Genomic DNA, 26,272 nt, shown 5'->3' with positions numbered 1-26,272 from the left:
GGCTGTGGATGCCCCATCCCTGCAGGCATTCAAGGCCAGGCTGGATGTGGCTCTGGGCAGCCTGAGCTGCTGGTTGGTGATCTGCACACAGCAGGGGGTTGAAACTAGATGAGCATTGTGGTCCTTTTCAACCCAGGCCATTCTATGGTTCTGTGATTCTGTGATGACTCAACCATCTCCTTGAGCAGCCTGTTCAGTGCTTGATCACTCTTTCAAAGAAATATTTCCTAATATCCAGCCCTGTATCTCCTCTGCTGAGCTGAGTGCTTCTCGATCTGACACATGAAAGCCCTTCCTCACTCTACTCGGAGGCAATATTCTGCTCCTTCCACGCTTTCCAGTATGGCCCCATCGCCATCCTTGTGTGTATTTTTAATGACTTTGTAATACGGATCACAGCTGGTCGGTTTGAATTTCCCCAGAGTTACCCAGGATGCCGCTGAAAGCACGGGAAGAGCAGAAACGCTTTAATCACTTAAATCAATCAAACAGAAGAAGTAGACTTAGACCTTAAAATGTACCCCGCGACCTTTGGTGCTGGCTGCGATGACGTCTTTGTTCTATTTCTTCAAGTGCAAGAGTTTGCGGGGACTTGGCAGGAGGGTGGAGCGAGGAAGACATGCGTGGGGGTGGGGGGGGGAGGCGGTTGAGTTAAAAAAAGAAGATGTCAGCGAGAAAATGGAAATACCCTGATGCTTCTGCAGCCCGATGCTGCAGCCGCTCTCCCCTCTTTGCAGGGAAGGGGCTCCTTTTCCGTTCGCTTGGCTGTGGCCTTATTTAATCAGTTTGCTCTGACGTGGAGCCAAGAAAGGGCTTTGCTGTGCGATGCCGGGTCCTGCGTGCGTTCAGGCAGCCGCAGCTGCTCCCTACCAAGGACTGGCTGTTGACTACCGCCGTATTTTTTTATAGCCACAGAGGGCAACTATTAATAGATGAGATTTACCAAAACACAGAGCTACGCAGCGTGGTGTGGAAGGGAAGAGGGAAACCTGTGTGATTTATGCCAGGAAAATTCCATGTCAAAATTATGCTGAAAGACACAGTGCAAGCAAATGTGCCAAGAAGGGGATTTAGGCTGTTACTTGGGCCTTGCCAGCACTTCTGCTCCAATAACGATTTGCCCCGTCGCATGAAGCATGTTGCTGAATTATTTCTTCAGCATTCAGCAGCACAAATTCTGGGGGCAAAGATAAGGCACGGACCGAAACTATCGACTTCTCTGAGATTTGATTAAGCTATGAGAGAAATACCAAAGGAAGCAGAGGCATTCCTGACCCTGAAGACATTTCAGTTTGATCAGATGCGGGATTAGGGGTAAAATGTGAAGAATTCTGCACTGTGTGGTAGGAGCGAGCTGATCAGAGCTTGCCTCTTTGCTTATTGATTCATTTCTAATTTCCATGATAGGATGTAATGAGACTTGTGCCCTTGTCAGGCTCGCAAAGAGTATCTGTGTATCAAAGCCGACAGGCTGGGGAGCATTGGGCAGAAGGGAATGAGGTTGTCAATTTAAGCTTCTTTTCCAGTCAGAGCTCAGACATTGATTAAATAACATAAAATCCAGAGGATAGCAATTAATAGGCCCATTACTGTAACTATCTACACGGCTTTTGTGCTCTTTCCAAAGGCACAAAAGGGAATTATTTGCTTAGAACAGGACTCACAGGTAGCATGTGGGTATCAAAAACCCAAGGCATTTGGAAAGTGTTGCCTTAAGTAATTTAGTATTTGTTTTTAATTAAAATGAGACAGGGAAAGATCGACTGGTGAGAAACAGTACGTAAATGAAGAATTAAGGATCTTGAAAAGGCCGGGGCGTAGTTTGTTTCAAGTGAGCATCAGAGTGTGAAAATATTTCCAAACAGCCTGAACTGCTTATGGTTGCAAAGCTGGTTGAGAACAATTGCAAAATGGCATTTTTTGCTGTGATCTCCTGATTTCCGTGAGCTTGGCAATGCTCTATTCCTGTCTTCCCTGCACAAATGGAGACAAACTAAGAATGTCTGAGGCATATTTAGAATAACATAAACTTGTGTTATTCAAAGGACCTTAATATGTCTGCATCTTATATTTCTAGCAAAGGGTTTTCAGCTTACCTTCATGTGTCTGTGAGGACTATGAGCTGCTGATTCCTCCCAAAATGTGTCGTTGCAGCTTTGCTTTAGCACTGGCTATTTGTGGCTGTTGCTCAGTTAGTTCTTAGGGGAGCAGTCGTGCCATCTGCTTGCAGCACAGACAGACACGCAGCATAGGCACAGGTCAGAGAATTAAATCTGAAGTCTTCATAACTGCTGGAAGAAGGTAGGTACTTCCACTACGATCTGGAGCACCTAGGTTAGCAGATGGAAATAGGAATGTAAATGCCATGCACAACTTACATCAGGCTTCCCCATCACACTGCATTCCTTAACAGTCATTCAATCATTTCTATTTTTACGTGTGTAATATTGTTCCAAGTGTATGTTATGCTTTCTGTCTGGAGTAAGTTACGCATCCCAAGCTCTTTGAAGTCCCAAGAAAGATTGAACTCCAACAGACTTTGGCTTGGATCTCCACATCCAGAGCACGTGCAAGGTCGTGAGCCTTCCTGAAACGAAGGGCAATAGCTAAAAGGGAAGCTCCTACAGAGCAGCACTGCACAGAGTAAGTGGAAGAAATGTTTTGGGTAAGGATTGATGGCAACAGTTCACAGCATTATGAAAATTACTTCCCTTTTGCCTCCAGCCTTTTTACCACTGCTGTGTCGGTGCCAAAAAACAGAACTCACTCACTAATTCTTCCAGAATTGATCGGTCATGATAAACTTCCAGACACAGAGTAAAATGCTTCCGTCAGACACATCAGAGTGTTTCTCCCACTTTGCCTGAAGATATTCATGTCGTTTGATTCCCCCTCTGCACCCAGTTGGATTCAGATAAGGGATAGAAGTTCCTGGCTTTCTCCTCATCTGCTCAGAATTCCTCTGATAGTTTTACTTTTCAGGATATGTTTATTCACATGTTTTGCCTCCGAATGTCTTGTTTTGCCATGAAAGTTCAGGCTCACCCTTGTCTTGATCAGACACAAAATTCTCTTTTTATTTATATCTCAGAATGATATCCAAAGAACCTTGAGTTTTTGATATAGAAACCCATCAGTAGGAGATACTCCAAAAGGTGCTTCCAGGTAGCTTAGCAGGTGCCTTCAGCACACTTTCTGCTGCACCCAACTGAGTGACCAAGGTGGGATTTTAGGCTTTAAAGCTCTCAAGACGTGCTTGGACTGGCAACAGAGGAATTGGAAAAGCAAGGAAGTTCTTCATCAGGCCTATAACGAGCAGTGTACCCCAGGGTAGGTACTGGACCTGGTCTTGTTCAACATCTTCATCACAAGTGTGGATGAAGGGATAGAGTCCACCGCCCTCGGACAGTGCAAAGCTGGGAGGAGTGGCTGACACACCAGAAGGCCGTGCTGCTGTTCTGCAAGACCAGGGCGGACTGGAGAGTTCAGTAGAAAGGAACCTGATGAGGTTCAGCAAAAGCAAGTATGGAGCCCCGCACCTGGGGAGGAAGGACCACATGCATCAGTACAGCCTGGGGGCTGACCTGCTGGACAGGAGCCGTGTGTCCACATCTGGAGTACTGTGTCCAGTCCTGAGCTCCCCAGTTCAAAAAAGACAGGGATCTCCTAGGGAGAGTCCGGCAGAGGCCACGAAGATGGTTAAGATCCTGGAACATCTCCCTTATGAGGAAAGGCTGAGAGCCCTGGGGCTGTTCAGCTTGGAGAAGAGAAGGTTGAGAGGGGGTCTCATCTCTGTTTATAAATATCTACAGCTTGGGAGTCAGATGGATGGGGCCAGGCTCTTTTCAGTGGTGAGCAGCAACAGGACAGGGGGTGATGAGCGAAAACTGGAACATGGAAAGTTCCATACAAACATGAAGAAGAATACTGTGGAGCTGACAGAGTCCTGGAATAGGCTTGTGGACTCATCTACATGAGATATTCAAGGCATGCCTGGATGCTTTCCTGTGCAATTTGCTGTAGGGCACCTACTTTTTGGCAGGGAGTTGCAAGACATTTCATGCTAGCATAGATTTATAAACTATAAGTTTGTATGATTTGGAGTCTGTGTGTAGGAATCAGTGGACAAAAATTACAACGTGCACATTTGCTGGGTGCTTTGCACAGCTAGATTTGTCGTCATCAAGATCTTAAGTCCTCTAGGAGCTGTTAGTGACATGTCACTGATAAATTACTGCAGAAAACCAGAGTGAGTGTTGATTGAGATGCATGGTTGAGTTATGTAAGTTGGGTTGCAGCGGTGCCACTGTCACGGAGAAGACTAAAGTCAGACTATGGCCTGCTGACAGTGGTGATGATACTCATGTCAAAGGTTGGTAAAGAAATCTGGCATGAAGGAAAATCATTTTTCCCCCTTATCTTTTGACGATGGGTAACAGATCTTTGCATTCTCATAGCACTTTGTTAGGGGTCTGTATTTGATTCAACTGGATCCACGGTCCTGTGGTGCCAAAACAGGCAATTTCTGCACTCATGTCTGAAGGCCAAATATATGGGTATGATTTCCTCTAGTTTACTGTTACATGCTGGATCAGTATTGTACCTTTCATAATCTGCCAGTCCAATTTTGTAGGGTCTTGGGAAATGTGTCCTCCGGGGAATGCTTACAATCAGTCTTATGTTTGGGACTGACAGTGCCTGCTTTCTGGTGGACGTGTTAGCAGATCCATATGTGAGACAACAAAAACATCCTCCCATCCACCTAATAACCTTGCCTTTTGATGTGTCTGCTGCCCGTGCTTATATAAGGGGTTGAAGACCTTTTGTGCTTGACATATCCTTCAGCTCAAGAAATGCCTGCTTGCAGAAGCACACAGGTACAATGCCTTTTCCTTTACCTTGTATTTTTGTGGAAGATGCAGGTCCTGCAGGGGTCAAAGACCGCAACAAAGACCGATAGTTCTTGAGTGCTTGGAAAAGACACATTTGCATCTTTCCTCCCACTGATTGTCTCTGCCTCAGCAGAGAGAAATGAGAGGCAAGATTTTGATGTCAGGGAGTCAGCTATCTTAGCCATTCCCATTACCGCCACTGCTACCAACATGTTCCCCCTCCCAAAAGCAGTTTCTTGACAAAGTCATCATCTGTGAAGTCCTCTCTCCCACACTTTTCCCTTCTTTCTGTCTTCCTGCTCAACAAGAATAGAAAATTTAAAAACAAGGAAAAAGTCAGATTTAGAAAATACACTCTGCACAGCCTGTTCTTTCTCCAGCTCTGAACTGTTTCCATTGCAGGTGTGTTGGTGTTTCTGCCAGATCACCTGGCAATATACTGTGGATTCTGGGAACTTCAAAGCTGAATGTTCTTATGTGAAATTTCTCTTTCAGTGATTGACATTTTCTCTTTCCTTGTAATCTGCTTATTGTTGGGAAAGAACAAGAGTAACCAGCTTCAACAGATCTCCTAACACTTAGTGGTTAGTAAAAACTGCATCCAGAACATCGCCATTGAAGAGAAAGACTTTTGGGTATGACTCACCAATAGCCCTCACAAAATAGAAGAGAAAACCAATAGATCCAGCTGTTAGTTCTTTATTGAAAGAGAACAAGCCTGTCTCTGGAAGGGTGGAAACCTGAAGCTTTTAGTGTCTGTGCATAAGGCTTTCTGAGCATCCCTGGCGTGAAGTCTCCTTCACCAGTATATTCTTTGCAGTTGTATTTTGGTGTCTCCTACTCCTTCCTGCATGAGATGGAGCTAGAGGAAATTTCAGCTAGACTCACTTGAGTCAGGTTTTCATTTCTTTCTCAGAAAAGAGGAAAATTGGGATTATCCTAACTCTAAGCCATTGACGATCTGCCCACTGCAGCAGGACCAGCTTTACGCACAGCACTGCCAGAAGGATAAGAAACGAGATTTGCAAGTTCATGAGTTGTAAAAACAAAAACAGAAAAGAAGCGGCATCTCCAAAGAAAAAGTGATGTTTTGCAAGATGCATATTTGGGCTGATTATTTTGGCCCATCATCTCCAGAAGGATCTGTAATAAACTTGCTGGGTCCTTTGTGGTTATATATGGTTTTATTTATTTTTTTGATGATGTCGGCCTGATTCCAAGTTTCTTTTTGTTCCAATAGCAATGTATATCTCACTTTGTGGCACAGGGTTTATGTGCAGGGAGGATTAGTGTCAAAAAGTGAGATGAAAGGAGCAAAGAATTTGATCTTGTTCTTTTTTTACCCTTCATTTTTTACTGCATGTTAATTAGAGAAGATGCTAACGGAGTAGCTAAATGTCCAGTCCCCTTAAAGTCCCAGCTGCACACCCCTGCAGGGACAAAGCAACGTGTCACCCTTCTGAAGGAGCTGGGACTAATTGCAATCTCATTACGAGAACCCTGAGGCTACAGCACAGTGTTCAGCTTCCAAGAAATGACAAATGTCCCCATGATAGGTGGCCCGGCAGGGCTGCTCCAGGCATATTCCTTGGCTCCTTGCTCTTCCTCACTGCCCATATGAATGCATGGAGGGCAGCGGTGGGTGCTGCGGAGCTCAGCATGGAGCAGGACCTGTGTGTAGGTAACCCCACACACAGGCTTTTGGTGTTCTTTAAAGACAGGACCCAGTGAGCATCGCAGTGCTTCAGAAGTGCACAATCCTGGGTCACTCCAGCCATGACTCCCAAGGGTCGCTGTGGCACCGGTTGTGGCAAGGCTGTAAATGGGATTTCAAACCTCAGAGTCACTAGGATGGGACAAGAGCCACTGGGATGGGACAAGAGAGACAAGGCCAAAGTTGAATATTAACAGTGGAAATTGTTTGGCAGGCCTAATGTAGAGAGTTGCTATGAGCTACTCCTGTAATTAAAGGAAATTCTGTGTCAAAGCTTCAAGTTTCCTCTTGATCTCTAGCTTCAAGTCTGATTAACAGAGGCTCTACCTAACTCTTGACCTGATTCAAGGCAGCGATGACAGGCTGCATTCCTGGTCTCTGGTGCTTTTCATAAAAAATCAGGTTTGTTCTGGTGACGGAAACCAAAATGTCCTTTACTTGAACTGTTGTGCAGTGTGCTATGCACGTATCTGCTGGTTGTTCTTGGAAGCTCTTTGGGATGAGAGCTGGTATGTAAATGCCAAATATCATTAGAACGGTGGCTGCTCACTCATTGAAAGCAGAGCCCCGGTTCCACAAGCAAATCTGTTTATGAACTGAGTGTGCTGCATCGTTTTCAGAAACAGCCAAGGGATTCAGGAAGGACCGGCTTATATGTAGGGAGCTCTGATTTTCCATCTGCTGGGCGCCGGACCTTTAGAATGTTTTGGAGATTGTAAAATATGAGTAAAAGATTGTAAAATAAGATTGTAAAATATGATTAGTGGCCACCAGCAGAAAACTTGAAGGATCAGTAACACAAACCACCGCTTATATAAAAGAAAGATGGTCCATGCTATCAAGGAACGTAGACTAGAGACTGAGTTTCTAATCCCAACTGTCACACTGAGTGATTATGTTCCTTTGAACAAATTATTGCATTTCTATACCTCTGTTTTCTTCTTTGCATGACAAGGGAAGTTTTCTTGTCTTCCTATTTCATGGCTTCCTCAGCTGTAGGAGAAGTTCTTGTAGGGAGGCCCAACGCGACGGTTTCTGTCCCACTTTAGGACCACTTAAACCCTTGGATGGGATTTGGAGCAGTGCAGAGGGCTCGTGTCAGGGCTTTGACCAGAGTGGAATTTCTCTCTTATGTTTAGGAAGCATTTTGAGGCCCAGAGGGGAAGCACCGTGGAAGTGCCAAGCAATATAACTGATGGTTAAAATAGCCTCAAGTATATATACCTTCCTATACTGTTTTAAATTCACTATTATATGTGAATGAGGCTTGCTGCAGCCAAAAGGGGTTTTGGAAAAGCGGCAAAGGAAATCTGTTTTAACAACCGGTTCCTGAAAATATCCTTACGCCACTTCTTTCTTTATCGTTTGACTTTTCTCCTTGTTACTCTGGTTCAGCTTGTAGAGTCTGGAAAAACATCAGGGTAACCAGGGCAGAGGGAATATCAGATGGAGATGAGGGATGGATAAGAGACAAATTACAGCACATTTCTCATGGGTCATTTGGCTTTAGGCTTGAAAAGGAGAGAGAAAAATCCCAAAGTAGTAAAAGAAAGAGAAAGAGGCAATCAAAACAAATAAACCTGCCAGTGTTGCTGATTTCAAAGGCCTGTGAAATGTGCATGTATGCTTCATAATGCTTTGCTATTTTAAAGATACGTTTCTTGAGATGTTCCATGCTTTCATCCTACTCACTGTCTCAGAAGTTGATTGTACAGTAAGATCACCATTCTCTCTGCCAAGGCTTTCCCTTTGTTTTCTTTTTTTCTCCCTGCAAGTTGGCTGGCCAGCAGCTCTTTTCCTACTACTGTGGAGCTGGTTAGCTTGATTATTTTTTATGGTTGTTTGAGGAAACGGGGCTTTTTGGTTCTTGCTGCACGAGTGAACTCAAATGTTCCTCTGTTCTTGGATGTAAACCCTGCAAACGAAGAAGGCTCAGTGATCACATATTTATGGTCTGTAGCACTGCAACTCTGTATAACCCTATAAAAAAGGTTATATAAAGATGGGGTCTCTGGTATAAGCAGTGGGCAGCGCAACCAGGGAGGATGAAAGGGAGAGTGGGCATGAATCATCTTCTGAGCATTAACAGCCACCCCAAACTTTTGCCCAGAGCTCAGACAGAACGTGTTTGACATTTGACAATTCTTGCCTCCTCTTTTTCGATCTTTTCCTACAACATCCGGCCTGCCGCCTCTCGGCCTCTGCTCTTTCTTCTCCTGGCCAGAACCAGCAGCAAAAGTGCCAGGGAAAAAAAAAAAAAGAAAAAAATCTGTTTTCACTGTATTTCTGAATCTGAGCCCAGGTTTGCGAAGGATTTGGCAAGGATTTACAAACCTTTGAGAGAATCCGTGTGGAGATCTGAGGAAACCCGCCTCCCTCCTTAAAAAAGCAAGTTGCGTTGGCCAGAAATTGGGCAAAAATTGGTTGTTTCAACTGAGGTTTCCTTTGAGATTTTGGATTTGAACCTGAAGCAGCACTTTGAGAATCAAATGTTGCTCTGACTGACTCTGTATTTACTGGAACAAATACATCACCCTCAGAGCTGATGCTCAGTGCACAGCGCAGTGTGGAGCTGGCTCCAAGTGAGAGCTTGTGTGACCCAAACCAGAAGAGGACCCAGACCAAAGTGCGGAGCAGTCCAGGTTTCCTCCAACCTGTTGTTGTGGTTCAGCTCATTAAACAAATTTACATTCACATTTATGACATCCAGAGGTTACCTATAGGCAATGGTGTGTAATACAGCTGTATTTATTAGTGGTCATCTTTGTGAGAAAGGCTGCTAGGGTTGAGCAAGGGTGCAGTGTTGGGGTGGTATTGGTGTTAGTATTGACTTGGGAATTTAGCAGCAAATAACGTCCTTTAAGTATGGGTTTGTTTTCCTTGCAGTCCTATGGATTTATAATGCTGAATGTTACAGTAGAAATGTACTTATTTCTAGGATTGTCTAGAATTGCCGTTGGAAAGCCAACATTTCAAGGCAAATGAAACGAAACTGATGACTTCACAATTGTAAAAAATCCCTACTTTAGACCAAGGAGCTGCTCTCAGTCTCTGTTCCAGGATAAGGAAAAGCCAGACCCAAATGAGTCCCATATTTAACATAATATTTTTTTTCCTTTTTTCTTTTTTTCATGGGGTGTGTAAAGCCTGAGTCACCAGCATTACGGTAGAATTAATTCAGGACATCCTGGGATCACGAAACACCCAGACTTCTGTACCACCATACACCCACACTTTTCATAGAATCCCAGAATGGCCTGGGTTGAAAAGGACCACAGTGATCATCTAGTTTCAACCTCCTGCCATGTGCAGGGTCACCAGCCACCCATGGACTCTTATTTTGTACTATGTTTCTTAGGGATGGTCTTCACTGCAGGGCACCTAGACCATCATTAACCAGCTGACATGGATGCATTCAGTGTCACCACAGTGATACGGGGTTCTGCACCAGCTACTGAAGTTACCCGAGAAGCTGGGTCTATTTGAGCACTTGTGCTAAGTGTCTTTTCTTGGATGCTAAACATTATTTTTTTTTCTTTTCCATAAACGCCCTCTTTCTTGTAATGGGAGATCAGACTCGGGGGCTGTAGAAGACGTTTTGCTGAAGCAGATAAACCGAAATTCTTTCAAAGCTGCCAAGCCTACATGTGCTGACAGTGCTTGCGATTTATGCCTGTGGACCTGACCTAGTGGCTGCCTGGTTTGGACGCGGTCAGAGCTGCAGTTAGACACTTGGATGTCAGTGCGGATACAGGCAGTGATCTGGATCTAAACTGGGACCAAAAACCTTTCACTTGTAATGTTCTGGCTCTACTCTATTTCAGGCTCTTTCCCAATCACTGAAAGATTTATACCTTTATCAATAAATTATCATGACTTTTACTACGCTTACACCAGTGTCTTAAATTAACACTAAACTAAATGTAGATGAGGCACACTTCCTGCTTCACGTGATTTATGGCAGTCCGTCTGAAATGAGGAGTAAAATTAAATTTGCCAACAAAGGCAGATCTTTAACATGAGGTCAGACAAAAATTTTATTGCAAGTCGACTGCTAAGGAAGGTTTGTAGCTGTCCTTTTTTGTTCAGGTTTTTGATAGACCTGGAGCACTTTAGACAAAGAAGAAGAAAAACCGGTAGGAGCATTTGTAGGTCTGAAAGCTCTGCTGTGTATTTTATGTCAGGATGAAGTTGAATGTAGCAGTTATATAGCACTGATAATCTCTTGGCTTGAGGACTCTGTCTACTTTAATGACCAGCCTTTAGGAAAGATACAGAATGTAGATGAGAGCATCAAAAATGACCAGAAGTCTTCAAAGTAGGACCAGCAGGGACAGACTGAAGAAATAAGGCAGTTTTAACCCCCAAATGAGATAATTTGCAGGGGACATTGTAAACTTTGAAATAGGTAATAGATTAGTTAAAGCAGAAGGAAATCATCTAACCTTCCTGTCTGTGGGGAATGGCACAAGTGGTCGTCACTTCTACTGCAGCAAAAAGCATTCAGGGAGATCTTATGAAAAGCTCCCTGACAGTAAAGGAATCAAAACATGGAATTCTGGCTGCTGAGGCAATTGCAGAGCCTTTGTCATCTGTGGTTATAAGCTTGAGCTAGATTACCATTCCAAAGAATCATAGGGCCATAGAATCATTGAGGTTGGAAAGACCTCTAAGATCATCAAGTGCAACCCCAACCCATCCCACCGTGCCCACTGACCTTATCCCTCAGTGCCACATCTCCAGGGTTCTGGAACACCTCCATGTGACCCCAGCACTCCTGGACAGCCGGTGCCAATACCTCACCATTACCTCATTTGTTTGGTACATTGGGATGCTCCTGCTCTGGGTGGAGAGCTAGCAGTGATGGTCTCTGGACATCTTGTCCAGACTTGTTTTCCTCTGACTCCATGACATAAGACAATAGGCAGCTTAGAAACTGGCATCAACGCAACTTCTCCAAAAGAAGAGTTCTGTGTCTAACCACCCAGAGGAAAAGCTGAAGTGAGACAGTGTGTGCCTGCCAATGGGCAGTATTTCAGGGTCAGCTTTCAGCTCTGTGAATCCATGCATTTGCCATTTGCTTCAGAAAGAACATCATTTGTCTCAAAGCTATCCTTGCTGTTCACTGCAGATGTTTGAAAATCTCTAGGTGTACCCTAACACCTTGGCTCACCAATGCTGAATGGATGAGATGGGCTTTCTCTGTGCCTCCTAAATTGTATGCCGTGTTCAGGCTGGGCTGCCAAATGGCTGCACCAAATGAAAGCACAAACAAGAGATCTGGGAAAGAGAGTGATGCTCAATCCGTGTGGATCCACCAGATTTACTCTTCCCTGCCATGTGCTGACCCCATTTGGTAAGGGACAGGACACTGTGTCACAAGGCAAAAAGGAAGACTTTTGAGGCTGACTTCCCAAGACAATGCTGGTTTGCTTTTTTGTTTTGTTTTGTTTGTTTGTTTGTTTTTGTTTTAAATGGTGAAATGCAGTGCCTTTTATTCCTAACCAACCATCAGACAGTTGGAGACTGTACTCCATAGTGAGCAGATAGCTGAGTTCTTACTCTTTGTTTGTGTGGGGTCTTGCAAATAATACCCTAAGTGCCCTGTTTGTTTTCTTGCTGCAAAGTGACATTTATCTTTGAAGGAAAAAAAAAAAAAAAAAAAAAAAAAAACAAAACACAAAACAAAACAAAGACAAATAGAGAATAACTCAGAGCAAACAGTAGAAAACATTTCCTAACAATGAGAGCTGGAGGACTCTGTCTTCCATGCAAAAACAACCACAAGAGCAAAAGCTGCACCTTGGCTGTGTTAAGGAAACACGGGCTGCTCTCTGCCTCTGCACTAGGAGGAAAACAGAGCAGGAGGAAGAGCTTCCAACCCTCTTATAAAACCAGATTTAATATGATTGGATCTGATACCTGATACATCCAAGTGCAGGAGCCCTTGGCAGCTGTGTGTGCAGTTAAGAGCAGGGGTCTGAGGCTGGTGGTGAAGCTGAGGACCCGTAGTAGGCAGCTTTGCACAGTAGCCTTGTGGCCAGATGGGCTCTGGGGTGGGGGTCCAAGCAGAGCCCAAACAGAGAGGAAATGGGCTTGGCAGATGAGGCAGGCGTGGGGCTAATGGCTCTGTGACGGATGGGGCAGGCTGCAGCACACTGAAGACCCATTAGACTGAAACTGGAGCACTGGAGAGGATGCATCTCACTGATTGAGGTCTGGGCTTACTGGGTAAGAGCAGGCTGCTGTACAGCACAGCTTTCGGAGTGGATGAAAAAAAAAAAAACAAAACAAAACCAAAGATTTGCATTGAACAGATAGTTCAGAGAAAAGACCTGGGTGGGAACGTGCTTGCTGTCTGATAGGATTCAGTGTCCTAAATGGCCTGGAGCAGACCATAGAGTTTCTATGTCTAAAACACATTCCAGGAAAAGAGACTTTTTATGATGCACTAATAGGCTCATTAGGATTTCTTGAGCTAGGCATGCTCACGGCATCATATGTTTTTTCCATTACAGGAATTACACGTGTTTTGTTGTGCTTTGGGTTTTGTTTTGTTTTCCACCTAGACTTGCCCTGACAATTCCCCCCCATTCAGGTTTATATTGGAGGTACCATCTCGAGCCAGTGAATTTGATGAAATATGTTGCTGGCACTCACAGAGAGATGCATAAAGGAAATATTCTAATGACAGTTAGAAAGGCTTTGATCCCCTTCCAAGACTGCACTCATGTCTTTGAAATGCAAGTTTGGCAGTGTTGGAAAGGCTGGGCTCTTTGGCTCTCTTTGGCACAAGCCCATGTGACAGACATTATGTCCTCTATCAGGGGACCCACATAACCTTGAGAAGTGTAAGCAGTGCTCACACATTGCGTTGGGTCAGATAGTCTGGGCTGATAACAAAGCAGCCACAGCAGCAGGGGGGAGTCAGCCCAGTCCAACACAATAACTGAAAGCTGTTCTGACCTGGTAACTGTTGGGTCTGCTGCCTGCGGCTGCGAAGTTGGACATGAACTGCAAAAGTAGTTAATTTATGCCTCCTTGAGTGTAGGAATGTGGTGATGATGGATAGGGATGGGAGGTTATTAGAAACATGGGGAGGAAGGAGAAGATGGAATTCCAGCTCATGTTTTTATCTCTTACACACACATACGTTCCTCTGCATACATATCCTTGGCTGGCTTACATGTGTGCACAGTCCAAAGCCTTGCTTCCACTCACACCTCCATTCATGCACGCACATGCAGGCACATGTTCACACGCTTGCAAGGGATTTGCCTGAGCTAAATGCTTTAGCATGTTTGCGTGCTGGGGGTTGCAGGGTGCTGTTACAAGGGGGTTTGCATTTACTTCCTCCCAAACTGTGAGCTGTTTACACTTACTTTTGTGCAGCACTTTTGCTAAAAATCCTCTTAGCATTCTGCTCTTACCCCACTAGAATACATCCTGCTCCTCTGCAGCCTTTTGTTGGCTCACAAAGAAGTTGCAGACAGAGAAATACTATAAAGATAAGTCTGACTGACTTATTACAGTGGATTTACGTAGGGCACGAATTCAGTCTCAGTGATGCACTGACATCACTGGCCAATTAGTTAAATGCTGTCTGCAGTAATAATCCATATACAGAACAGCCCTAGATGGTGAAGCACATAGCCTGCATGCACCTAACTGAGAGCATGATTGTGGCCATGTGTCGAGGATATAGATGGGGAATGGATTGTGTAAACAGCAAGAAAAAGGCAGCTGAGAATAAAGAACTATCAGCTTAAATAATTTGGAGCCATTAGAGAAGAATGGGAATAAAGCTGTTAATCTCAGGAGGGGAGTTTGATTATAGTAACTGCTACAGGGATTTGCACAGGCAGTAAAGCGTCTGCATCCAGAGTCAACAACTGCAGTCTCAAATACATACAGTGGGCCTTTCCTTCCCACAGTGATACAAAACACAAACATTTTTCTGCTCAGGGGTATGCAGTGCTTCTGTTCCTGTCCTTTTCTCTCTTGCCCAGAGTATCACATCACTCCCACGTTCTCTCTTACACTTTTACTCACTGCCTTTTACTGATGCTATCAGATGTACAGACATGCACATTGTCCCCTCCGTACACACACATCTCCCATCACGTTTTCCCACTAATACATTTTCATTTGGAAATCCTCACTAGCTCTCATACGTGATTTCAAACTTAGTGCTTCTGGACACGTTTTACTGTGAGCCCATGTTTGGAAAAGATGTTTTCAAAAGCACAAATAAGATCCTGGAAATAGATTAAGCACAGACCCGGATCACTGTGCAGATACATGCAGGACAAGCTCGAGGAGCTAAGGGAATGATCTGTGTATTTTAGGAAGATGTGTTGGGAACAGTGGAGAGATGAGGAATGTGTAAAGGGTCACAGTGCTGACCTGTCCTTCAGGATGTCATCTGCATTGACTGGAAGATAAACACTGTATGGAATGGAAACATACCCTTCCATCGGTGTCCCCAAAGAGTACGTCTTCCTCCATGAGTCAGTGAGGGCCTGGGGACACCCAGCCATGAGCTATTTTGGAGACAGTGACTTCAGCAAGTGGCAGGGGAAGCTATTGTGGAAATAAGAATGTGTTTTCCATTGGGGAGTCCTCCAGGGAAGGACAGAAAGATCCTGGTGCTGAGCCAACTCCCCTGGTTGTTTTTTTTTTCATCCCTCTGGGAGCGAAAGCCTTGTAAGATATGCAAGGAGCCCTGCTTACCGAATGGGAGCGTGTTTGGTTTGTGAACCTATGTGGATTTATACATATCACATAGATATGGAAACGGGATTTAAGCAAGAAGGAATCAACTGCTCAGGACCATAACGGTGTCCTTCCTAACATGCCGGCCAACCACGTTTGACTCGGTGTGCCCTGCCCTTCCAATATTCCTACCTGTCAGGTGGAGACAGCAGAACTCACCCATGTTTTAGGTCTTGTGTTAGCACAGCACTCAGTGTCAAGAGGCGATGTGAGCTGGAGATGAGGAACAGATGGGTTTCATCTTACGCTGCAGCTCTGCTCTGAGTTAGAGCATGACGGTGCCACTGGCACCAGCGTGGCACCAGGGATGCACTCGGGCAGTTCCTCCCGTGTTCTGGTATCAACAAAATCTACTTCTTTCAAGAGGTTCCAAAAGGAACCTGGAAATAGCAATTCCCAACCAACCAACCCGTGTCAGGGCTAGGCTGAGTGCATCTCAGCAGGAATAATGCCACTGGTGTCACAGGAGTAATGCTGGGAGCTGGTGCCAGGCTGAAGGCGTGGAGCTTCGTGTGGGGGAGAATAGCAGTTTAGAACACCAAACAGCTTAGAGAAAATGTGCAAGGTAACTGCTGATATAGGAAGATTTACTGGCCATAGTACACGGTTAATTACATTCATAATAAAAAGATTCCTATACTTATCTTGGGAATATAGACAGCTTTATGTATTTACCTTGGGTTTTGTAGCCATAGTTAAGAAATGGCTGGAAGTCCTCAGATGAGATTCACTGCATGAATGTGAAGTAATTGAAATTTGGGAGTGTGTTATTAAAATATTTCAGGTGACTGATACGCAGGATATTATAAGATCTTTGCCTGGATTGCAGTACTTCAATACTTTGTTGCTTTTTGTGCCACTTTTAGAAAAAAAGTGGAATTTTCCCTTTTTTTTTTTTTTAATAGAGCATACTTAGATGTCAATGAACTGAAGAACATCCTCAAACTGGATGGATCCACACACCTCAACATCTTCTTTGCCAACTCCTCTGAGGAAGAGCTGGCTGGAGTGGCAACTTGGCCCTGGGACAAGGAGGCCTTGATGCATCTAGGTGAGTGATAAAGATGTTTCTCTTTTGTAAAGCATTCTTTTGAGGCGCTAAGAAGGCAAGACAAATATGCACTAAGCTCTGGTCTGATTTCTTATCATTCCTCTAACATATAGTCAGGGGAAAAAAAGTATTTCATGATTCCCAGATACTGGCTCACAACCAGGAAAATATTAGGTTATAAACCCAAAGCATATTATGGTATTTGTAGATGATGTCAATCTGAAAGTATTTCACCTTTTAAGTGAAGCTACTTTACAGGGCATTTGCTCCATGAGAGCACTTTGCAAAGAGGGCTGGGGGAGATAGGTGAGGGAATGCTAGACAGACATGAATGTTTAACCTTAACCTGTTACGTTATGATCCCGAGTTCGTTACTAAGCGAGCATCCAATTAATTTTCCTCACAGATGACATTTTGTTTCTATTTTTTTCCACCACCGTGCAAAAGAACAAACTGCCGAGAGATTGTATTTCTGATGTTTGTTTGAGTGGAACGGGGAAGAGTTTGCTGCCCTGCAGATGGGCCTGCACACTTCGTAGCAGATACTTTCTCCAGCCTGGCCAGGCCTCCCTAGGCAGATGAAGCCCAATTTCAGCCGTGTTCATTCAGCCTTTGTAGAGGCTGCTTCAGCCATTTTTTGTTTTCATTATCTAAGCCCACATTGAGCAAAACAAAGATGGGCAAACATAAAGCCCAGAAGAAGACAGCAAATATGGTTTTTATTACTCTGAAGCATACTAAACATACATCCCATAAGAGCTGAACTACAACTTCACTGTACTCAGAACTGCATTACTTCATACACTGATGTTAACACTTATCTGTAGTGACCCATCTCTGTGACTGAGAGGGACCGTGGTCAGAGCAAGCAGCGGGAGCTGGCTGCCCTACTGCAATTGCCAGTGTTTCACTATGACATCCAGCTCTGCAGCTGCTTGGAAGCAGTGTGAGTGTCCCTCCCCACGAACCAGCACTGACACACATCCAGACATCACCTCCTTCTGAGCAAGGCTGGAAGTGAAGCCACTTCCACTGATTTGCCTCCAGCCCTATCTCTGTGGGCTCTGGCTGGGAGCACCCAAAACAGAGGGAGATGGGAATGTCTGCTGGTGAACCTTCCCCCCGGCTACATCTTTTGGCAAAAACAAAGAAATTGTTAACCCCCAGGCTCTACCGTTCCCCATGCTGCTGAGATTTCTCTTTTTGCAGTACTACAACCCCATAGTCCTTCATCAGCCCGCAGCAGTTCTGGTTGATGTTAGGAAACACCACCCCTAATGTTACTGCTGGAGTGAAATAAGGCTGGCGTAGATCTGCCCCTAAATGAGTATTTTCATAGTTTCCCTTGGTGTTGCCATGGGAGGGAGCAGAGAACAGGGAAAGAGCTCCAGAAGGCAGAGAAGAACCTTCTGCAAGAGGGCTGGGGCTTGCCCAAAGCCCTGATGGGTTCCTCTGTCACTTCATTAAGCTAATTGCTAACATCATGCCTGAGCAAAACAATTTAAATGCAGTTCCTACAGTGTATTGGCAGAATCCATTGACGAAAAAAGAGATCATACCAAAAAGAAAAAGAAAGAAAGGAAGACATAGCCAACAGTTTAAAGTTAACTTGCAGTGGAAAAAAAGTAAAAATAAATAAATAATGGCCATAATTTCCTGTCATAATAGCCCTCCCAGACCTGTGCTTGGTCTGTAAGAATTCATCTTTAATCTTTTTTACTCTCTTCTATAAATCCAATATGTACTTAATAAAAAATATGAAATATGTCCTGTGGTGCAGATCTAAAGGCTGGGATAGAGATTGTCTGGGTGCAGGAGTTTATCTTTTCTGTAAAACTGCAATTGATTTAGATTCTTGACAGCTGTGAAAAATATAAATTTTCAACAAAGGCAAAAATAAAATCTCCCTCTCCAGCTGCCTCAGGGCTGCCCAATGCCAGAACCATTTGGCCAGCCTCTATTATGAAGGCTGGGGAATTTCACCAATACTCCCACCATTTAAAAACATGCTCTGGAAGTACCTTTGAGAAAGAGAACAACCAAACAACATGCCAAGATTCCTTCTGAGTGTGAATGGATCCAGCTAAGTGGAACCCAAGCACTGGAGGGATCAGAATATGTGTTGTATAAAGGGGGAGAGAAGGATGCCAGGAGCACGGTGATGGCAGTAGCTGCCTACTTCTGTGCACACCAGGCTTGTGGAGAACTAGCCTAAGGACCAGCTCAGGGTTGTGGAAGGGATGTGCAGACTCTGAACGTGCCATAATAGGCATGATGTTGCCGTATGATACGTTTTATTCGCTCTTCAGTGTTTATACTTAACTTTGCTATTGAGTTATTTGTGCTAAATATGTATTTATGCATGCACATGTAGCTCCACTGTGTGCATACATTCACATCTGCCAATGCACAAAGTGAAAGTCTTTTTTTCTCTCTCTATTTGTGCACATACCTTTGCAAGACAAATAAAGTGGTCCTCCTTCTCTTCAACACTGATACCACGAAAGCTGGAGCACTGCATTGTATCTGGGCACTGTATTTGGAGGAAAACGTGAGACAACTGGGCAAACAAAAGAAGAATGGTCAGGGAGGTCTAGAAGAAGAATTGAGCTGCATGGGAATGTTGAATGGATTATGGCTATTCATACTAAAGGAAAAAAGCCTGAACTTGGGATGATAATAATCGCATCAAAGCTGATGAAAGGAGAGGAGAATCTTCTGTTCCTTGAGCCTGTGTGAGGCAGGACTTCAAGTAATGAACTTAAATTGCCAAAAAATCAGTTCAGATTAGATGTGAGTTAAATCCTTGCAGCCATGATGACTGCTGAAGTTGATTGCCAGGGTGGTCACATCATTGGAGTTGTAAGGAGACATCAGTCCTATGGGTGTGAGGGATGGTATGGATATAACTGGTCCCATGTTGTTCTGAGAACTTTTTGAGATCTTCTCAGTCTTATTTCCCTGTAATTCTATGGTGTTACAGCAAAAGTCTCCAAGCAGATGAGAATGAACAGCTTACGGTGCATCAGAAACCTGGTGACCTCATCTTCCCTATGCTGCAGTCACTGATAAAACTCCTCCTGTCAAAGTCTTTTCCCTCCTTATTGTCACTGATTTATTAGTGTAACATATCCAAGATTTATTTTCCCACTATTACCTTTTCAAAGCGAACTCCCATTCTCATGGAGGGTAATATATACAAAGAGTTTTAAATAAAAGGCTTGGAAAAGTTGAGGTCAACAAGCTAAATAAAGAAAATATGATGCATGTCATAAATCCAAAGGTACATCTAGCTGAGCTAAAAATATAATGCTTATGATTAATTCAATAAATTGTCAAGCCTCACAAATTTACTATTTGCTCATCTACCCATCCCATAATTCACACAACAACAACAAAATCACCACTGCTTCTCTTTGCACATGTTTAACAGCCACGCAGTTCTTTCAGAATTATCACGTTCCAGGATTTAATATTTTTTTCACACATTAGACTTATGCATATTCATCAGTGGACTGTGTGGCTCCGACCAAACGAGGCTCATCTGAGTATCTGAGCAGTGTATTTCTCACTGTTACTGCAAAACTGTCTAGGGGATCAGAGCACACCCCACAGATACCTCCCTCTTTCCAGCAGTGAGCGCATTCCACTTTCTTCACCCAGCTATTAGTTTGCAAATATCAGTGCAACCTACTGCAATTTTTAGTGTGTTTAGCTGTGTTATATTTTTACCCTGTGGAATAATGAACTGAGGGCTCCAGGTATGTTTTGTTTGACTCCTGGTGTGAAATGCATTGCTTACGCTTGTCTGGGCAAAATCATTCTGTCTAAGCACATGAAATGATCTGAAATTGCACAGTATGAGATAATTGCATGTAGGATGTTTTTTCTGAGCTAAAAACACACAAACCAAATTAAGCATATTCAGTGGAAAGACCATTTCTCACTGTGGCTTTGGTGCTGTGGGACTTTGTCCCATGGTTTCTCAACCTTAGGAGTCCCACATCACGGTGAGCTTAGACCATGCTGTGCGTGTGATGTGTCCAGCTGTGCAAAGTCAGTCTGCGTTATGGAGGACCCAATGAACAGCTGCTGGATCTTTCTCTCACTGTTCTGAGGAAGGCAGATAAACGTAGAAGCTCTTTTCTTTTCCCCTTGCAGGTGGCATTGTGCTGAATCCTTCCTTCTACGGCATTCCTGGCCACACGCACACAATGATCCACGAAATTGGGCACAGCCTGGGGCTCTACCACGTCTTCCGGGGGATCTCAGAGATCCTGTCCTGCAGTGATCCATGCATGGAAACAGAGCCCTCCTTCGAGACCGGGGACCTCTGCAGAGACACCAACCCTGCTCCTAAGCACAAGCTGTGTGGGGATCCTGGACCTGGCAATGACACGTGTGGCTTTCACAGTTTCTTAAACACACCGTTCAGTAACTTCATGAGCTATGCAGGTACCTGGGCTTCCTTGGTTTGTTGCTGGGGTCTGTGGTTGGCTGGGAGTAGAGAGCAGCAAGGTTATCTCTGATTTCTGCAGTGCATTTCACGTGGGGCTTTATGCTGGTTGCATCATGTCTAGATTTAGACCTGACAGTTCTAGGGCCAGTCTTGATGGAGACTAAATTTGATGGCCTCAAGAATTCCTTCCACATCTCCTGTTTTTCCCAAATTTCCCAAACTGTACATAGTTTTGTGTGGTGACTGGGTAGGTCATCACATGGGGGAGGAAAGAAACGAGTCGAGCATTAAGAAAACAGCACCTAAAAGCTCTTCAGCAAATCTGACACTTTATTTGACTGAGAGCTGGATGTCTGATCTAGGAATTCTTCTCTGAAAAACTCAAGTTCAGAGATTGTTTACACTCCCTCCAGGAGATAGCAAATGTCAGATGAATATTGACACCACCAAAGCTGTGGGATGTAGCTGTGATAGGCATCTAATGAGGCACGGCTCACGCCTCTGTGCAGCCATTCAAATATCATGTTTGCTGTTTGATTTAGACTCTGCCTTTCAGCTACAGTCATTCCCATCAGCAGCTGCGTGTGAATGCTCAGGTAGCACCTGGATCAGGAGTGTTCCTGTGGTCAGGGGCTCTCGGCACATTGTGCTGCTTTGTGCTGGGAGTGCCGCTTCTTGATCCGCTCCTGGAAGTTCAAGGGGAGGTGAAGGATGCTCTGTTGTTTCTCAGAAGGAGCAGAGGATGCCTGGGCTTGTGTTTTCTTATTTCAGGCCTTGGGGTCTAGCAGTGCTGAAGGTCTATGGCAGCACGTTAGCAGCATCCACAGCACTTCAAAGGTGACCAATACAAGCAGAGGCACTGAAGGGCACCTTAACAGTACAGGCAGAAACACAGATCGCCCACTCCAAAGGTTATAAGAGTGCTTGTTCTGTAATAAAACTGTAGGAAAGCAAAATGTTTAATGTCATCTGGGGCATGGACTGAAATGATTTATAACATAAATGCTTTCATGCCCTTCGTGGCACTAGCTAAAAGTGGTGCTTAGTTTCCTCTTTATTTTTCTATTCATTTAGAGGGTGTTTTCAGGGGCAACATGCAAGCAGTGAGTCAGGTCCTAAATGTTGTTATGCACTTCTGTACATGTGGTAGGGCAGAAAGCCTTTATGTCTCAAGCAATCTTCTGTCTGTTCCACGCAAATAAGTCAGTAACACTTTGGATTTACAAAATCCCTCCGCCAAATCTGCTCGTGGGTACGTGAAGAGGGGTGATGAATGCATGTTTCAAAACCCTGAGGTCTCATCTTCCGAAGAGAACTTGCACTGCCAGCCGTGTCAAGAGATGAGACAGAGCACAGCGATATCTATCTGCTGTTGGGAGCTACGTGTGTGCTGGTGTTCTGAGCAGAACCCTTTTTTTTTTCCTTGAAAAATTCAGTGAAGCGACATGATAGGTATCTCTAGAGCTCATGCATGAATCTGTTTGCTTTTCTGTTGTTGCCAGCGGAATAAAAATCGTATCAGGATATTAAATCACTGTGGAAATACCTTTGAAACATGTTGGTTGAGGTCACGCAGCCCTAAACATTGCCTTGCCTTTTTCTCTTGCTGCCTGCATGCAATTGTATCACACAGTGCTTGTCTATCTATCATCCATCTGTCCAGTCACTCCAACTTTTTAGTGAAGCAGCAAACAAAATTTGACTTCTCATCCCCCAAAATACCAACTTACAAAATCTAGAAGATCAAGAAGTGTGAGGAATGCTTTTATTATTTTAAACATCCAACTAGCTGTGGTGCTCCTAGGTAAAAATATAGGTTAATCTTTTAGACCACTCTCCACAAAGTCAGCGGGAATTCTACCTCTGAATTCTGTTGGAATAATCATCCCAGCGAAGTGCATTCTGAATTCTGAAAGAACTGCGTGCAAAGTGCATTGAATTTCTCTAATTATAATTATATTTGAGGCTCTTCAGCCCTTCTTGAAATTGAGTGATCAAGTGAAACATCTCTGCCCTCGCCTTCTCCCTCCCCCAGGACACAGCCTGTGCTGCTGTTTAAACAGATTGAAAATGCAGGTCATCTTTCTCCTGTGCCATTGTCTCACTGCTTTGTCCTATATATGTTTTATTGTTCCTTTATGATGGCTATTAAGGGCCTTTTGTCTCCTTCTGGGCTTCCGTGAAGAGTATTTATGGCTTTTACAGCATGCTCAGGGATAGACCATGGGCAGTTATTGAGGATATGTAGAGATGTCATATTAAAGCTGCTTTTTGCATAACCACGGGGATTTGTGGAGGCTCTCAGGCTGGTGATGCCTGTCAGCCTGCTGTGCCTGTCTGGGCAGGGGAGGGTCCCTGTATCAGGAGGGAGAGATGAGGATGTGTAATCGGAGGTGTCCCGATGGGGCCAGAAGCAGCAGGGCTGCACTTGGGGCTGCAGTCTGAGCAGGGATCCCAACCAGAGCCGACTCCTTTTCCTTGTGGTTCAGGGAAGATGCGGTAAGGTTTTAATTTAGCCACCAGCTTCACACTTCTCTTCAGAACACATTCATATTCTGTGAGTTTCGCAGGGCATGGACTCAAAGACACGAGAGCATCTCGTAATGCTGTTACAATATCAAACTGCCAACTTGCGTGCACGCAGGCGATGCTCCAAACAGCCTTTGGTGACCTGCATCTTCTCCAAGAAGTGTATTACGTGACCTGTGCAAAACTGTCATTGTTTGTATTGTGGCAGCATGCAGAGGTCCCATCTGGGCCTGAGATTTACTGGGCTGGGAGCTCTGCAGTCATACGTGAAGAAACACTCAGGGCTTTCAAGAGCTATTCATGTGATGAGAAGAGTGGCAGGAAAACGGTTGAAGTGCCAGCACCAAGGTCTTCAGCACAGCTTTTCTGGAGTTACAGAAAAATGCAGTTACTCTTTCTGTGATCTGCCCAATGGAGGATTGGTAATTTTCTGCTTCTCCAGGGCATTGCAGTTGTTAAACTGTACGATGTTCAGATAGTACGAGGCGTGTTCTTGTTGCCAAATCGTGTTTGTGAAATGCAGATGAAATAAGACATGAAAAATGGGTATTTATGGGAAATTATCCAGCAAATTATTTCTCCATGTTGAATGAAAAAGAAACTTGAAATATCAAAATTGTTTCTGAAAAGTTCAGAGAGATGAGAATCTTACTGATGGGGGAAGGTTGTGGTACAAATAAAGCTATTCTGCTGCACCAAAAATATCCATTTTTAATCAGTATAAACTACTTTTTAAAGCTGGTCTTTCAGAACGTTTTCATTTGCTCATTAGAAAATATAAGAACTTGCAAAAGCTATTCAACTATTTTTTAAATTTGGATTTCTTTTAATTAAGAAAACTGTCACGCTGCATTGCACACAGTTTACATAGCTGACAGTCAGTGCTTTATCCTAACTTGCTATCCTTTGCCCTCCTGTATCCTCTCGGTGATGTTTTCCCAGGCACAAAGTTCTTCCAAATCCAGTGGTGCTGCATGGTGCCTTCACCTCCGCCCTGGTCCTGGGATGGCCTCTGGGTGCTTCACACACATCCCAGTTCAGAGGGATGGAACGTGTATTTATTTATTTGTTTCCCCCATTTACCTTGTTTCCTCCCACCCACCTCCACAAGTGGTGTCTGTGTTAATTTCTTCAGAGACCATTAACTTCTGAGGGCTGTGAGATCCCATCCTGTGCCATGCAGGAGCTCCCCTTCACCAGCTTGTAATCCTCCCACTGTCAATCCCATGCAGCTGATGTGGTTCCTGCTTCTGTTTCAGACGATGACTGCACCGACTCCTTCACACCCAACCAAGTGGCCAGGATGCACTGCTACTTGGACCTCGTCTATCAGAGCTGGCAGCCAGCAAAGAAACCGGCTCCTGTCGCCATCGCCCCCCAGATCGTGGCTCGGACCCCCACCTCTGTCACCCTGGAGTGGTTTCCACCCATCGATGGGCACTTCTTTGAAAGGTGACCACGCGCTGCTCGGTTTTCATGTGCTCACTTGGGTGGGCAGGGGATCGGTAAGCAGCCTCAACATGAGCTGCACTCAGCCTGGGCTGAGGCTCCTTCCTAAATTGGTTCGTATTGAGGGGATTATTGATCTGTTTTCTGCTCTTCCCTCCTCAGCCTGTAGCACTCTGTTGAGAGTCATTGATTTGCCATATAAAGGGCAAATCTTTTTCCGTATGCCACGGGAGGAATTTTCAATCAGCAGTTCTGGCTTTGTGATTCCTGCTTATTGCTGCTCACAAATACCTGTTGGCTCCAGCTCTGCCCACACATTCCCCCTCGTATTGCATGTTTCCTTTGCAAGGTCATGGGGAATCTTGTTCCTCCCCCCGTGGCAGCACAGGGCTCGTGGGCAGTGGTGGTTCCCAAGGGGAGGAGGTGGCAGCACCTGGCACAGAGCTTGGATGGGCTGCAGGAGAACTTCCTTAATAACTGACCTCACATTGTCATTAGCTCATGTCTGTGCTTGCATTTCCTCTCCCCTTCTTGCTTTAACACTTTACAGAAAACAAACTTTGAGTGTCCTTCAGGACTGGAGCAGTATGTATTGCAGGAGGCTAAATTTACAGGCATATTAGCACCCAAAGAGCTGCCTCAGCACTGCTTTGTTCAGTGAGAGCACCTTGAAAGCCACCGTCTTCAGCATGGAAGAAACTCCTTCCAGCACTGTAAGGACAGTGTGGCCATTTCAGTGTCCAGCTTGCACTTAATTTGAGTGCTCAGAGATGTTCCCTTTTTATTGCAGGTTAATATGGGGAAGAGGGGAATCAAATTATATTAGAAGTTGATGAAGAAAGACAGGACTCGTGCTGTTTTAATTTCAGTTTTGCAACTGAATCCATTTATTCCCTACGTGTGAAAAGGACTTATGTGAAGTTTTGAGAATTAATTTGGAATTTTTTGGCCCATAATCGTTTTTAGGTAAATTAAGTTTCTCCAATTTAATTTAGATTTCAGAAGATACTGTCTGTGCGTTAAATAAATACCATCTGCCTCTTAAAACACACTGGTACAGAGTTAATTGTTATGTAACCAAATATGCCTTTATTACATATTTCTTATAACTCGATCAATATGTTCTTAATAACTCTTAGTTAGTTGCTTCTTAAATGACATACAGTGAATCGCTTGCTAAATCTAAAATTTCATAACAGAGTTATGTTAAATAGTGATTTCTAGAAAAAATATCCTTTGGGTTTTGAAATGTGTGCGCCCCGTTTTAGTGAGGAGATTTAAAGAGGCAGTTGCAAATGCAAACACAAGGCCAGTTCCATTCTGAAAGGAGATTCCCACTTCTAATGAATGTGGAGATGTTGCTGTGACTGTTTTAAAACTTGACTGACATGGATCAGTGAGCC

The 26,272-nt window shown here is 44.3% G+C and overlaps 1 protein-coding gene across 1 annotated transcript in view; it reads left to right on the top strand.

Annotated features, from left to right (window-relative positions):
- Positions 1-26,272, top strand: part of PAPPA (pappalysin 1) — a 173,381-nt gene that overhangs the window by 35,554 nt on the left and 111,555 nt on the right. The window contains exons 3-5 of the mRNA XM_042878915.1: positions 16,287-16,432; positions 20,594-20,887; positions 24,680-24,872. Coding sequence (XP_042734849.1) covers positions 16,287-16,432; positions 20,594-20,887; positions 24,680-24,872 — 633 coding nt within the window. The remainder of the gene's footprint in view (positions 1-16,286; positions 16,433-20,593; positions 20,888-24,679; positions 24,873-26,272) is intronic.

Source organism: Lagopus leucura, unplaced genomic scaffold, assembly GCF_019238085.1.
Source record: "Lagopus leucura isolate 7727_CA_CO unplaced genomic scaffold, USGS_WTPT01 Super-Scaffold_100022, whole genome shotgun sequence".
Taxonomy (NCBI): domain Eukaryota; kingdom Metazoa; phylum Chordata; class Aves; order Galliformes; family Phasianidae; genus Lagopus; species Lagopus leucura.
This window is presented reverse-complemented; position numbering and strand designations above follow the sequence as displayed.